The 12,777-nt window shown below is 37.8% G+C and overlaps 1 protein-coding gene across 1 annotated transcript in view; it reads right to left on the minus strand.

Annotated features, from left to right (window-relative positions):
- The window catches only part of Ank2 (ankyrin 2, neuronal), a 298,210-nt gene that overhangs the window by 162,353 nt on the left and 123,080 nt on the right, over positions 1 to 12,777 (minus strand). The window contains exon 2 of the mRNA XM_013023813.1: positions 12,164 to 12,265. Within this exon, the coding sequence (XP_012879267.1) occupies positions 12,164 to 12,265 (102 nt within the window). The remainder of the gene's footprint in view (positions 1 to 12,163; positions 12,266 to 12,777) is intronic.

Below are 12,777 nucleotides of genomic sequence, written 5' to 3' on the forward strand. Positions count from 1 at the left end.
TTTACGCAAATTATAATCTTCATAGAAGACTATAGACTTGATTTGGGGAGAACAATTAACAGCTAAGCACTAGATCTATTTGTCAGAGATTTTGTGTGTATGTGATTGTATCTGCCAATTCTGGAGCTCGAACTCAGGGATTGGGTGCTGTCCTTTAGCTCTTTTGCTCAAGGCTGGTGCAATACAGCTTGAGCTACACCTACACTTCCAGCTCTTGGATAGTTCATTGGAGAGAAGAGTCCCACAGACTTTGCTGCCCGGCCTGGATTGAGTCTCAGATCTCAACTTCCTGAGTAGCTAGGATTACAGACAGGCCTGAGTCACCCATACCCGGCTCAGAGATTTTCATTTCCAATCTCTAGCTAGATTATGTAACTAACTACAATCCAACTAATTTATGCAACTCCTGTAGTTGCCATAAAATGCAAAAATAAGATAAGATAATTAAAAGTCTGAATGTCCAAGAGTGACAGAAGAAAGAGAAGAAAATGGGTGCTTTAAAGGAAAGTAATAGAGAAACTTTGCCCACACCACTGTCCAGCAATGGAAATAGGGATCATGGGTAGGTGAGGCCCTCAAACTAGAAACTCTTCTCAAGGAGGACAACATTGCCTGTAAAGATTTACTAGCTCACTCTTCCATAAGCATCAGTAACAATGGAATGCTCTATACAATAGAGGAAAAAAACTAAACAATATAAATGATCCATTAACATATCCCCATTAATCCTCACTTCTTATAGCAACCCATAACTAATCTGAATTATCCCTACATCTTCAGAGGTGACTTCTTTAAACCAAGACTTACGTACTAGGACACAATTAATGATTGGTTTTATTTTTATGAAACAAAACACAATTCAGCGGATGGGACCTTGGCTCGTCTTCAACGGTTTAACAAAGTAAACAAAACAGGTGATCCAAGAGGAAACTCGTTTTCACGAGCAACCTGATTTAGTATTCTCAAATTGTTCAGGCTCTCTTTTTCAATTCCCAAAAGATGAATTTTCCATGAGGTATTAGCTAAACCTGCCTTGATTTTAAAAAAACTTACGAAGTGATAGCAATGAGTTGGTGACTCACACACTTAATCCTAGCTACCTGAGATCTGAGGTTCAAGGTTCAAAGCTAGCCTAGGCTCGAGTAATATAGAGATAGCCTTGATCAGAAAAACTCAGCCTCGGGGCCAGTACACACACATACATGCGCACACACGCACACACACACACACACACACACACACACACACACACCCCTACTTATTTCCCAGGGAAGTGCCTAGAATAAAAATATTTTTAGACATAACCATACAGGTTCTAAATCATCCTATCCATACTGGAGTTCCTTTTGGAGCCCCTGGCTGATAATACTAGCCTTGATCAAAAATAACTAAGAAATATCTAGTATATGTATGGGTCAAGCAAAAAAGGTCAGATAATGTGATGTTAGGAAAATGAACCCTTAGATATGTATTTTAATGTTTTTTACTTTCATGCATTTGTTTCTAACGCATTTATAAGATTATCTCTTTGTTGCTTTGTATGTCCCTCCCCCACAGTATAACCCCTGCTTTCACTATATTTGATGTCAGTATAACTTGTAGAGGAGATGGGGAAAAACAAGTCATTTAAGGATACAGGTGGACCTGTTGCAACAATGAGAAGTACAAGTTGTCATGTCCAAAACGAGCTGTATAATGTTGGTGCTGGGGGGGGGGGGCGGGGGAAGATTGGGTGGGGGGGGGGGGGGAGAGGCTGGGAAGGGATGTGAAGGGGAAACAAAGGAGGAGGCTGCAATGCTTGATAAGAAATGTACGCATTATCTTGCCCATGTAATTGTAACCCCTCTGTACATTATGTTCACAAAATAAAATAAAATAAAATGAAAAAAAAACAAAACTAAGAAACAGTGACCAGGTTCTGAGTCCAAACTCCAGTACTGGCACATACACAGAAGTTTACTCAAATTACTAGGGATGAAGACATTATCGATGATGAGAAATATTCAACAAATGAGAAAACAATAAAGATAATGGTATTAATATCTGTGATATTTTATTTTTTTCTTATTCCATATCATAGCATATCTTGCAGTTGCATTATTGTTACAGGGATGACACTAAAATTCTCAGAAGTCAAATAAGGTGCTACAAAGAAATTTACCACTAATAAGACAAAAAGTAAAAACATAATGCAAAACTCACATCTCATTCCCAAATCCATAATTGTTAAATTATTTGTAATAGCCAGGTGCTAATGGTTCACGCCTGTAATCTGAGCTACAAAGGAGGCTGAGATTTGAGGATGGAAGTTCAAAGCAATCCTAGGCAGGAAAAATCCTTGAAACTTTTAATTCTAACCACAAAAATCTGGACACAGAGCTGTAACTCAAATGGTAGACTGTCAACCTTAACTAAAAATGCTAAGAGTCAGTACCCAGGCCCTGAGTTCAAACCCAACACAGATAAGTAATAATAATAGTGAATATTAATAATAATAGTTATACGCAACTATTTTGAACTGTCAGTTATGATGGATAAACAAACAGATCATAAAATCAACTCAATGGGTTACTGTCCAGCATATTTCAAATCATTATATACAAGAAAAAACAGAACATATATGCATCCTAAGTGTTTTTAACAATATAATTTTATTGTTATTATTAAGGTGTTGTACAGAGGAGTTACATTTCATAGGACAAGTACTGAGTACAATTCTTTTTGGACAATGTCATCCCTTCCTTCAAGTGTTTGATTATTTTTAATGCAACTTTCTATATACATGCACATAAGCATCTGTGTGTGTGTGTGTGTGTGTGCACGCGCGCACACGCGCACACACAGGAACATGCACACAAAAAACTAAAACCTAAGATCTAGACATCTCCTGGAAACTAGATGCCCTTCAAACCATGCGAATAAACTGTTGGTGGATAAGAGCAGATGGTGGATAGGGTTCTGATGACATTTAAAGAAGTGTTCTGAGGTTAAGCATTCCATTTTAGACAAGTGTTGTGACGCAGATAAGAGTGGAATTAAGCACGTTGAGTTCATCACTGAATCACTGTTAAACCAAGGCCACATTGGGGGCTGTAAGTGTGAGTGTGACAAAGTGGTGAACACATGTACAAGACAACAGAAAACTCATTCTCTCTATTACCCAGCAGTGTCATTCAACTTAATTCTTTCATACAAAGAGATAAGGCCCAACTATGTCTTCTTGAGATAATTACTTGTAAGGGATTATACAATGTTATGTACTAATGCACTTTGGATTCTGTATGACAATTTAAAAACATAATTTATTATTTCCTGATATTAAATGTAAGAAATAATAGATTCCTAACTCTTTCTATTCTCCTATTTACTACCACTGAGACTTGATGAATTATGAAGAACTGAACTGGGCATATTCCAGTTCCATATATAAATAATATTTACCTAGGCTGGCAAAAGTATTAATTTCTATAAAATATTTTGATTTCCAACAGAACAATGGAGGCAGTTGTGTAAGGATTACACTCCATTAAGTGACCATTCTTGTCAATAATTCAAAAAGCTACTGTTTACTGAAATTTTTACCTCACCTAATTTCAATGCCATTTTCTTTTTTTTTCTTTTAGTTTTATTTTAATTGTGAAAATACCATATAAAGGGGTTACAATTACATGAGCAAGATAAGAAGTACATTTCTTTTTTTTTCTTTATTTTTTTATTTTTTTATTGTGAAAATACTGTACAGAGGGGTTACAATTACATGGGCAAGATAGTGAGTACATTTCTTATCAAGCATTGCAGCCTCCTCCTTTGTTTCCCCTTCCCATCCCTTCCAAACCTCCCCCCATCCCCCCACCCAACGTCCCACCCCCACCAAAGTTGTAAAGTTCATTTTCGACATGACAACTTGTACTTCTCATTGTTGCAACGGGTCCACCTGTATCCTTAATAGTCTCATTTCTTTGACTAGATTAATTTTTATGAGAAATTATAAATTCTTTCTTTAGTGGTTGTCATAATACATTAAAGCAAAATACGCATCTAAATCTCAGAGAAAGAAAACTATTGGACCTACTGAATAGTCACATTTTCAAGAGATGTAGAACATTAAACTTAAGAGAAAGCAGCAAATTATAATCATATCTCAAACTTACGAAGGCTCGTTATCGTGAGTCAAGCTTGATTCCAAGCACTTTGTTGCATTAATTTTTTAAATCTTGAATCGCACCTTATGAGACATAAATCACTGTCCTGAGAAATTGCACTCTGAGCACTCCCTCAGAAAGTAATCCATGATTCTTCAATACAGTCCTATTTCATTTTTCACTGCAACTTCTCATTATCGCTATTTACAACTCTGTGGATATAGGAAATATCTCACCTCCTAAAAATTATTTCTAAGCTTCTAAGCATATAATATCTAAATATGTCAAAATTTGAAAATAATATTAAAAGAAATTTTAGCATGCTCTAGTGTTGGATGCATGTCCAGCTTAGCTAGTTTCCATTAAGGAGTAAAAATAAATTGACTTAGGATAGTTGATCCTTTAAGTTCCTTAGTGATAAAATTCTGTCATTCTAAGTCAGAAGATAATTAATGAGAGCCTGATTTTCAGTTTTTAAAGACATATTCATAAGATAGGGTCTTGTCTCCTTGCAGTTGTAAGATATACTCAGTATTTCATGAAAAATATTTTTAAAAGGTCATTAAAAATCTGAACTTCTTTTCTCCCTCTCACATAAAATTTATTAAGCCTGACAAGCATCAGAATCAAGTGTGTGCCAGAATCAACTACAAGTTTTATTTTTCATTGAAATGAAAGAAAATTCCAGTGGGTCACCCTGAAGTTTCTTCGGAGGTGAGGAGTCAAAATTAGAGTGTGTGTGTGAGAGAGAGAGAAAGAGAGAGAGAGAGAGAGAGAGAGAGAGAGAGAGAGTCATGAAAGGTCAAATCAGAATGTATTGTAAGACAGAGAGAGTGGCAGGATCTCAAAAGGAGAATGTCAAGAGGGGTGAAGAGAATAAAAGCAAAAATATATGCTCTGCCAAAAAGACTTCCTCTTGTCTTCTTCACCCACTGTGTCCATGGCCATACTTTAGATCTTGTTCTGTGAAACAACAAGAATATTCCTCCAGAGTTTTGCATTCAAGTCCAACTATCCTTTACCTGATACCGAAAGTCCACTTTTATTTTTTTTTACTGTCTATTTGTCTCCACACTGCAGAATATTCTGTGCATGATTTTTACAATTATTTCAGGCATTTCCTAGTATGAATTTCCTATGTTTACTTGCATTTCTCCAATGTTTCTTTCAATGGTTAGCTAACCCACATTCCTGATTCTCTGTCATCTCCCCTGTGGTTTCATACCTGGACATGATGGCAGGAAATCTGATGCCTGAACTCTTCTGCAATTCCTGATTATAATCCTCCGGCTGATCCTGAAAATGCTGGCTGGCAGCCATATTGTCACCCTTGACCAATTTCTTCTGCTATCCTAGCTCTTTTACACCTGCTCTTCTCTCAATCCCTACCAACCCTGCTCCCACCTTTTCCCTCAGCTGATGACCCTAACTCATACTTTCTGAAAAAATACGAGTAGTTAACTGAAAACTCCCATCCCACATCCAGCTGCCAGCACCTCTCCCACACTATTTCCTGCTTCTTTGTATGCAAGCCCTTATTTCTCAACTAACCTTGTTCCTAGCAATGGCCACACACACACACACACACACACACACACACACACACGCACACACACACACACACACACACCAACTACTCAAGGATACCCTCCAGTAATTCTTCTTTCTTTATTGCTCCCTTTTCTCTTTCTTGAACCATCAATTATTTCCTTTCTTACTGATTTTTTCCAACAATGAAATAAAATGCTAGCACTTCTTTTATATTAAAAAAGGAAGTCTCCCTTGATTCCACTTCTTCTCCAAGCTACCTCCCTTGTTCTCTTCTACTCTTTCCATTAACAACCCTCGAAGGGATGCCCAGTCTGCCTATTGTCCATTGAATGAGCTCCAATATTGCTTTCGAGCTACAACTCCCCCTGAGATTGCTTTAACCCAAATTACCAGTTACTATAACAACTAAGAGTTCTATACGCAAAGTTCCTCAGCTTGTTTGATCTATAGCATGGACACAGTCAATCCTTCCATTTACTTGAATATATATATATATATATATATATATAATTTTTGGCTTCCAAAACACAATACTCTACAAGTGTTCCTCTCCCACCTTTGAACACCCTTCCTCATTTTCCTACTGCTCCCCTGGACCAGCTTGATGTCTAAAAGTTGGAGTGCCCTAAACCTTAGACCACAAAGCTCTTCTCTTGGTCATAGCATACTTTCTTCTTCTGGTAATCTCTTCTAGTCACATGGTTTGAGTACTGTCTATGTAGATTCCCCCAGATTCTCTGGTTAGTTGTGGGGCTTGAATTTAGTCCTGGGTGTTGTCCTTGAACATTTTAGCTCAAGGCTGGGTGCTCTACCACTTTGAGCCACAGTACCACTTCTGGCTTTTTCTGAGTACCTTATTGGAGATAAGAGTTTCATAAGCTTTCCTGTCTGGACTGGCTTTGAACCATGATGTTTAGATCTCAGCCCCCTGAGTAGCTAGGATTACAGGTGTGAGGCACCCAGTGCCTAGCCAGAATCTCTTTTGTAAACTTCCAGACTCATTTGTTCAATTCCCTAATCTAATCTTGGATGCCACCTAGAGAAATCCAAAGAAAGATGTTGAAAACTGACCTCATCATTATCCAAAATCTGATCATCCAGTCTCTCCTCATCTCCATCACAGATCAGGAAACCTCAACCCTCAATTTACCATGCCTCACCACCCCCCCACCCTCCCACCCACAGTGGAAATCCCAACCTTCATCCCTCCTCTGTTTTCTTCCTGCACTAAATCCCTCCACACAACCAGCTGGATTTTCAGAATGAACTCAGAATCCAATCACTTCTTAGCTCTCTCTTGCCTGTTGCCCAAGTGAAAAACACCTCATCTCTCACCTAAAGTAATTGTAAAGTATCCACCCCGCCCCCTGCCCTTGTTTCCTTTCTGAGTGTTACTATTAAAACCTAAGTCAGCTTATGTGGCTTCTCTGCTAAAACTCTCTAATCACTCCTCTTATTCAGAATTAAAACCAAGGTTCTTAAAATAGCCTATGGAGTCTTACATGGCCTGATGATGCTTTCTGCTCTCTGCCAACTCTCCCTAAGTCTACTCCACAGCAGCCAGACTCCCGGCTGGGACCTTGAAAATGGCTGCATGCTTCCTTTTGGAGTGCTCATTTGTCAAGGCTTCTCAAATGTTCAACTCCTTCCCTGCAATCAAATACTGCTGGCTTCCATGTTCAACCTCACTAACCATCCTATCTACAATGACACAATTCTCCCCTTGTATTCTTTTTCTCTCTCATTGTGTTTTTCTCCATACCATAGGCTGCCCTTTCTCCTTCTACACTTCTTCATTTTTCTCTGGTGTTTCTCTCTTTGTGTCTCTCCTCTTAGATGGTATATTAGATGGTAAGTTAGATTAGAGCAGAGTTTGTGCTCTTTGGAGTATCTTTCCATCCCTAGCACCTAAGACAATGCTCTTCACACAGTAAACAGAGATACATGTCTGAAAAAATTGATGAACAAATGCTGCATCTGAGATCAGATTGACAGAAAAGAATGGTGTGTTTTTAGTATGTGAAATTAGTTAGGCAGTACTGCAACCCCTCTCCTTTGTTCAGAAGAAAGAGTGCTCAGGAGAATTCCCCAAAAATAAAATTCTCTGTTCCAATCTCAACCACTACACACAGTACCTAAGAAGACCACCCAGAAATCCATAGTTTGAGGTTATTCTAGCATCTTTCAGATGAAAGAGTCACACTCCAAACACCTTCAGAATGCAGTAGACTGTACCTCTTCTCTGGAGTTGCAAATAACAATCCCAACTTTACAGAGCTACAGACAATGCAATTAGGAAAGTCTCCTGGAATTGATTTACCCTGAATAACTCTCCATGTTGAAATTCACAATTCTAAGTATATGAGCCAAAAATTATCCAGTTCTAACTTGGACCAGTGCTGGCCAGTATATGGAAAGAACTAAAAAAAAAATCACAAGATGGTATTGAATCCAAGAGCAAAAGGCACACAATCCAGAGCCATCCACATAAAAGGAGCATAACATAGGTTCCTCTCAATGGGAGGTCAATTACAAACCCAGAGCCATTAAATATTTTATTTGTGCATGTATCTGTGCTCTAATCAACTGATTTGGAAGCTGTTTATAGCTCATCCCATCCCCAATAATCTCAAGAATTAAATTCTTTTTTATTCATGTTTGTAGCCTTTTTAAGATCCCAGGCTAATAAAATTGGTTTTGGAATTTTTCAACCAAAGTCCAATCCGGATGGATCCAAATGTCATTTATGTAAAAAATTTTAGTTTCAGAAAAAGAATTAGTTCAATGCAACATATATTTAATAGTAACTGTTACCAAAGTCCTTCTAAACAAAATCTTTTCTATTTGATGGTACTAGAAATCCATTTCACATTCTGTCTGGCCTCAGAAAATTGGTATTATTTTTGCTAATGCTTAGGTTAAGAATCAGGATTAAGAGATTACATTATGAATATTTACTGAGTGCCTGTTCTGCTAGGAATTGTGCAAATGTTTTATTCAGTTGTCCTAAAGGCACTCACTTCACCATGGTTCTGACCACAATCGCAGAAGTTAATTGCCCAGGATCTCTGAGATAGAGAAAATTAGAATTCGGATTCCAGCATCCACATTTTTAACATGACTTCCAAGACTGTTCTATGTCCCAGTCACACTATGTTGGTGTATGTCAAAGTCATTGAAGATGGACTTTCTTGTTGCTAAAGGCTTGCTATTTTCACAGTATTCGTATTGCTTTAAAATTGGTGTTTTTGACATTGCCTTTTGGTTTTGTGAAAGAAAACATAAGCATTAACTATAATTGTATGTCTTTACCACTTTAATGGTAAAAGGTCAAAGCTCACACCTGTAATCTTAGCTATATAGGAAACTGAGATCTGAGGATCATCACTTGAAGACAGCTTTTATTTTTTTTTGGGGGGGGGGAGTCCATGAGACCTTTATTTCCAATTAATCAGCAAAAAAACAGAAGTAGGGTGTGTGCTCTACTGAGCACTATCCTTGAACAAAATAAGGAAGAAAAAGAACTAAGGGACAGCGTCCAAGCTCCCTGAGTTCAAACCCCCACACTCACACACACACACACACACACACAGAGAGAGAGAGAGAGAGAGAGAGAGAGAGAGAGAAGTAATTGTGAGACACTGTTGTCATACCTAGGATTACACCCACCAATAACTATTAGTTACAACTCTTTATTTTTAAGTCATTAAGTGGAAAGAGTAAATTCTACACATGATAAAATACCTGAAACATCTGGGGCTTTTTAACTCTGTGTGTGTGTGTACATGTATACATTTGTGCACATACTGGTACTAAACCTTGAACCAAGGGCTTCATGAGCTCCTTTAGATTGTATTATTGGTGTCAGCCACTAGCACCCTTTTATACTGGCTATAAAGTTCTATGAAAATGTCACTGTTTATTTTAAATGTCTGGATGTTAACTGTGTTTATAACAGCATTAGATCATGTGCAATAAATAAATAAGAAAATTTATGAGTTTCAGAAACAGAGCCAGCATTTTTTCCTTTCAAAACATAGAACTACTAGGGTACATATATTGCTCACCTAATACTTTAAAAAATAGAAGTTAATGCTTATATATATAATCATTAGGAAAAGGAAAGCTTTGAAGATTTTTTAGATATTTTCTTGTGTCAAGGTTGTGATTTTTTTCATGCTCTTTCAACCATTATTAAATAGTAATTTTGGATCAAATTTCACAGTTCTCATGGTAGTTATAAAAGAAGTTTTATAGAGAAAAAATTGTGACTCAAATTTCATTTGAAGGAATCTCTGTATGCCAGCACATGTGGTATTTTTGGAAAGCCGGTACAGCCCAGATTGTCTTTCATTGAGAAATACAACAGGGTACAGAAAGTCCTGGTTTCTCTATTGCATGGCATAATTCTCCCTAGAAACTCAGACTTACAAGCAACTAGAGGAAATGTCTTCTTCTTTGCTTTCACATGCCAGAGAACTTGATCATTGCATATTTAGGAATAGCAATACTTTGGCTTTGCCAACTGCCTCTTCTGCCCTCCTGGGTCACTTAAAAGTGATTTTCTGTTCTCTCAGAAGGAGCAAGGGAAGTCCTTTCTTTCCTTAAAAGTCTCCATGTGACTTTGAAACAATCAGCTCCTCTGGACAAGGAGCTTTTTCCCTGTTGATGGTAGTTGGGGTTAGTGTCATCATTAAGTTTTTATTTTAGAAATGCCAGTCAAAGACAGAATTGACAGAACTGAGAGCAGTAGATGAGCCAGAGCTTAGTTCAGGGGGGATTTATGCAATTATGAGAAAATAAGAGCTACTGGAAGTTCAAAAATGGAAGGTGGGAAGATGAGACATGGGTTAGGGGGTGACTCTGGCATTTGGGAAGGATATCCACAAGTACAAGTTTAGAGGAGAGGAGAAGTTACAGTTGAGAAATTTGTTTATTTGGCAGGTCTCAAGATTAAATAAAACTAAGCGGAACAGGTACCAGGGATTGGTTAGGATTGGTTCACTATCTATAAATAATTTCAAATGGAATAATAAAAATTAGCCAGGATTATTTACTGTTGGTCAGATCTCTATCTCATGCACATTCACACACCACCCACCACGAACAGTAACAGCACTTAGCAATTTACAGTGATTACTAGGATGCTCTAGATACTTTAACTTATGGTTTAAAAATCTCAGCCAAAAATAGTACAGAGCCAGGTGCTGGTAGCTCATCCCTGCAATCCTAGCTACTGAGGAGGCTAAGATCTAAATATCATGGCTTGAAGCCAGTCAGGCAGACAAGTCCTAGAGACTTTAGCCAGCAAAAAACCAGAACTAAAGGTGTGGCTTACATAGTAGAGTGCCAGCTGTGAGCAGGAAAGTCAGCCAGCATGTGAGTCTTAAGCCACAGTACCATCACACACACACACACAGAGAGCCAGAGAGCGAGAGAGAGAGAGACAGAGACAAAGACAGAGAGAGAAATCACTATTCTTGAGGGAAAATGATATTTTTAAAATATTTGGTAGTTTAGTAGTTTTTACAGTTTAGTAGTTGTTTAGTAGTTTTTACAGTTTAGTAATTTAGTAGTTTTTACAGTTCTTATTGAAAAGAGAAATGTTAAATGAATAAGCCAAAGACTTCATTTAAACCAACACAGTTTCAAGTTCTTCATATTATAAACCATATTTTTTCCAAACCAAGCAGGAGAAAACAGTAGGAGTCATTTCAATGTGGTCTCCTTTTCCTTATCTTAAATTGTAACAATCAGTTACCTATGAGTAAACATGTGCAGAGCTGAGAATGAATAAAGAGAGATCTAGAGTATTAAACTAAGGATAAACAAGAAATAAAACATTCTTGCTCAACATTCTAGCTAATGGTTAAGTGCAACATTTCACAGACATATTTGACATACAAGTTTTTTTTATTTTTTTATTTAAGTTGTTATTGCTATCATAAAGGTGATATTCAGAGGGGTTACAGTTACATAAGTCAGGTAAAGAGTATATTTCGTTTTGGACAATGTCTCCCTTCCCCTAGCTCTCTACCAGTTTTCCCCTCCCACAACCCCCCTCCAGTTGTATGTTCATCTTCAACATGGTGTCCAGTGAGTGCCATTGCTGAATTTGTCCACTCTTTGTCCCTCCATATCTATGTTCATGTGTTGTTGGGTTTTTTTGAATGTAGCCCAAGTTGATCTCAAACCCATAATCCTCCTAAGTGCTGGGATTTACAGGTGTGTGCAGCCACACCCAGAAGATCAATTATTATTTTGATGTATTTACCTTGCTAGTAATATGAGCTCTTTAAATAAACATCTGACACTTCACAAGTGGTAACAAAGCAAAAACTGGGTTGCCTCCAACTAAGTCACTGATAGGTCAATAAATCCAGGTGAAACATCACCTTGGACACTGAGCCTCTACCTAGATAGCAGGTGCTTTCTTATCATAGAGACTGGACCAGAGGCCCTGCCCTTACCTGGTTGCAGGTGTTGATGTCGATCCCACCCTTCAGGTATTCCACAACCTTGTCCAGGTTGCCCGCACGGGCAGCACGAAGGAAACTTGCATTGCTGTCAGACTGGGAGGAAAAAAATGTTGGTGAATTATTGATAAAATAAAAATATGTCAAATGCAGAAAAGCAAGCATGTGTATACTGCAAGTCAGAAAAGCTTAAGTTGGAAACATTTTCAATACTGATTGCAAAACATTGAATAGCATGCACAGTATAAGGCAGCAACCTTCAATTTATCAGAGTGGGTTATTGGTGAATATTGAAATTAGTGGGAAATGTACATCCAAAACCATTCACCTCCTCAGCCAATTTGAAGATGTATTCATTCTGTCCAGAATACCACCATAAGCCATATGGTTTAGTGACTCACACACTGCTGTAAAATTTAAGCTACTCTTTTCTGTATTACTGTCAGTTTTCAGATAAGTTGGCAGGAAAACACTGAGTTTGAGAACCTCATCAGTCCCCTGTCCTGGTTGTCAGAGAACAGGTGGTTTTGAAGAAAAGGGAAAAGCCAGTTGACAGGTATGGCTGATGAAAACTGTGGTTTTAAAAAAAAAAGATTTTGAAAAAAAGA

This window comes from Dipodomys ordii, unplaced genomic scaffold (assembly GCF_000151885.1).
Source record: "Dipodomys ordii isolate 6190 unplaced genomic scaffold, Dord_2.0 Scaffold70, whole genome shotgun sequence".
Classification (NCBI taxonomy): domain Eukaryota; kingdom Metazoa; phylum Chordata; class Mammalia; order Rodentia; family Heteromyidae; genus Dipodomys; species Dipodomys ordii.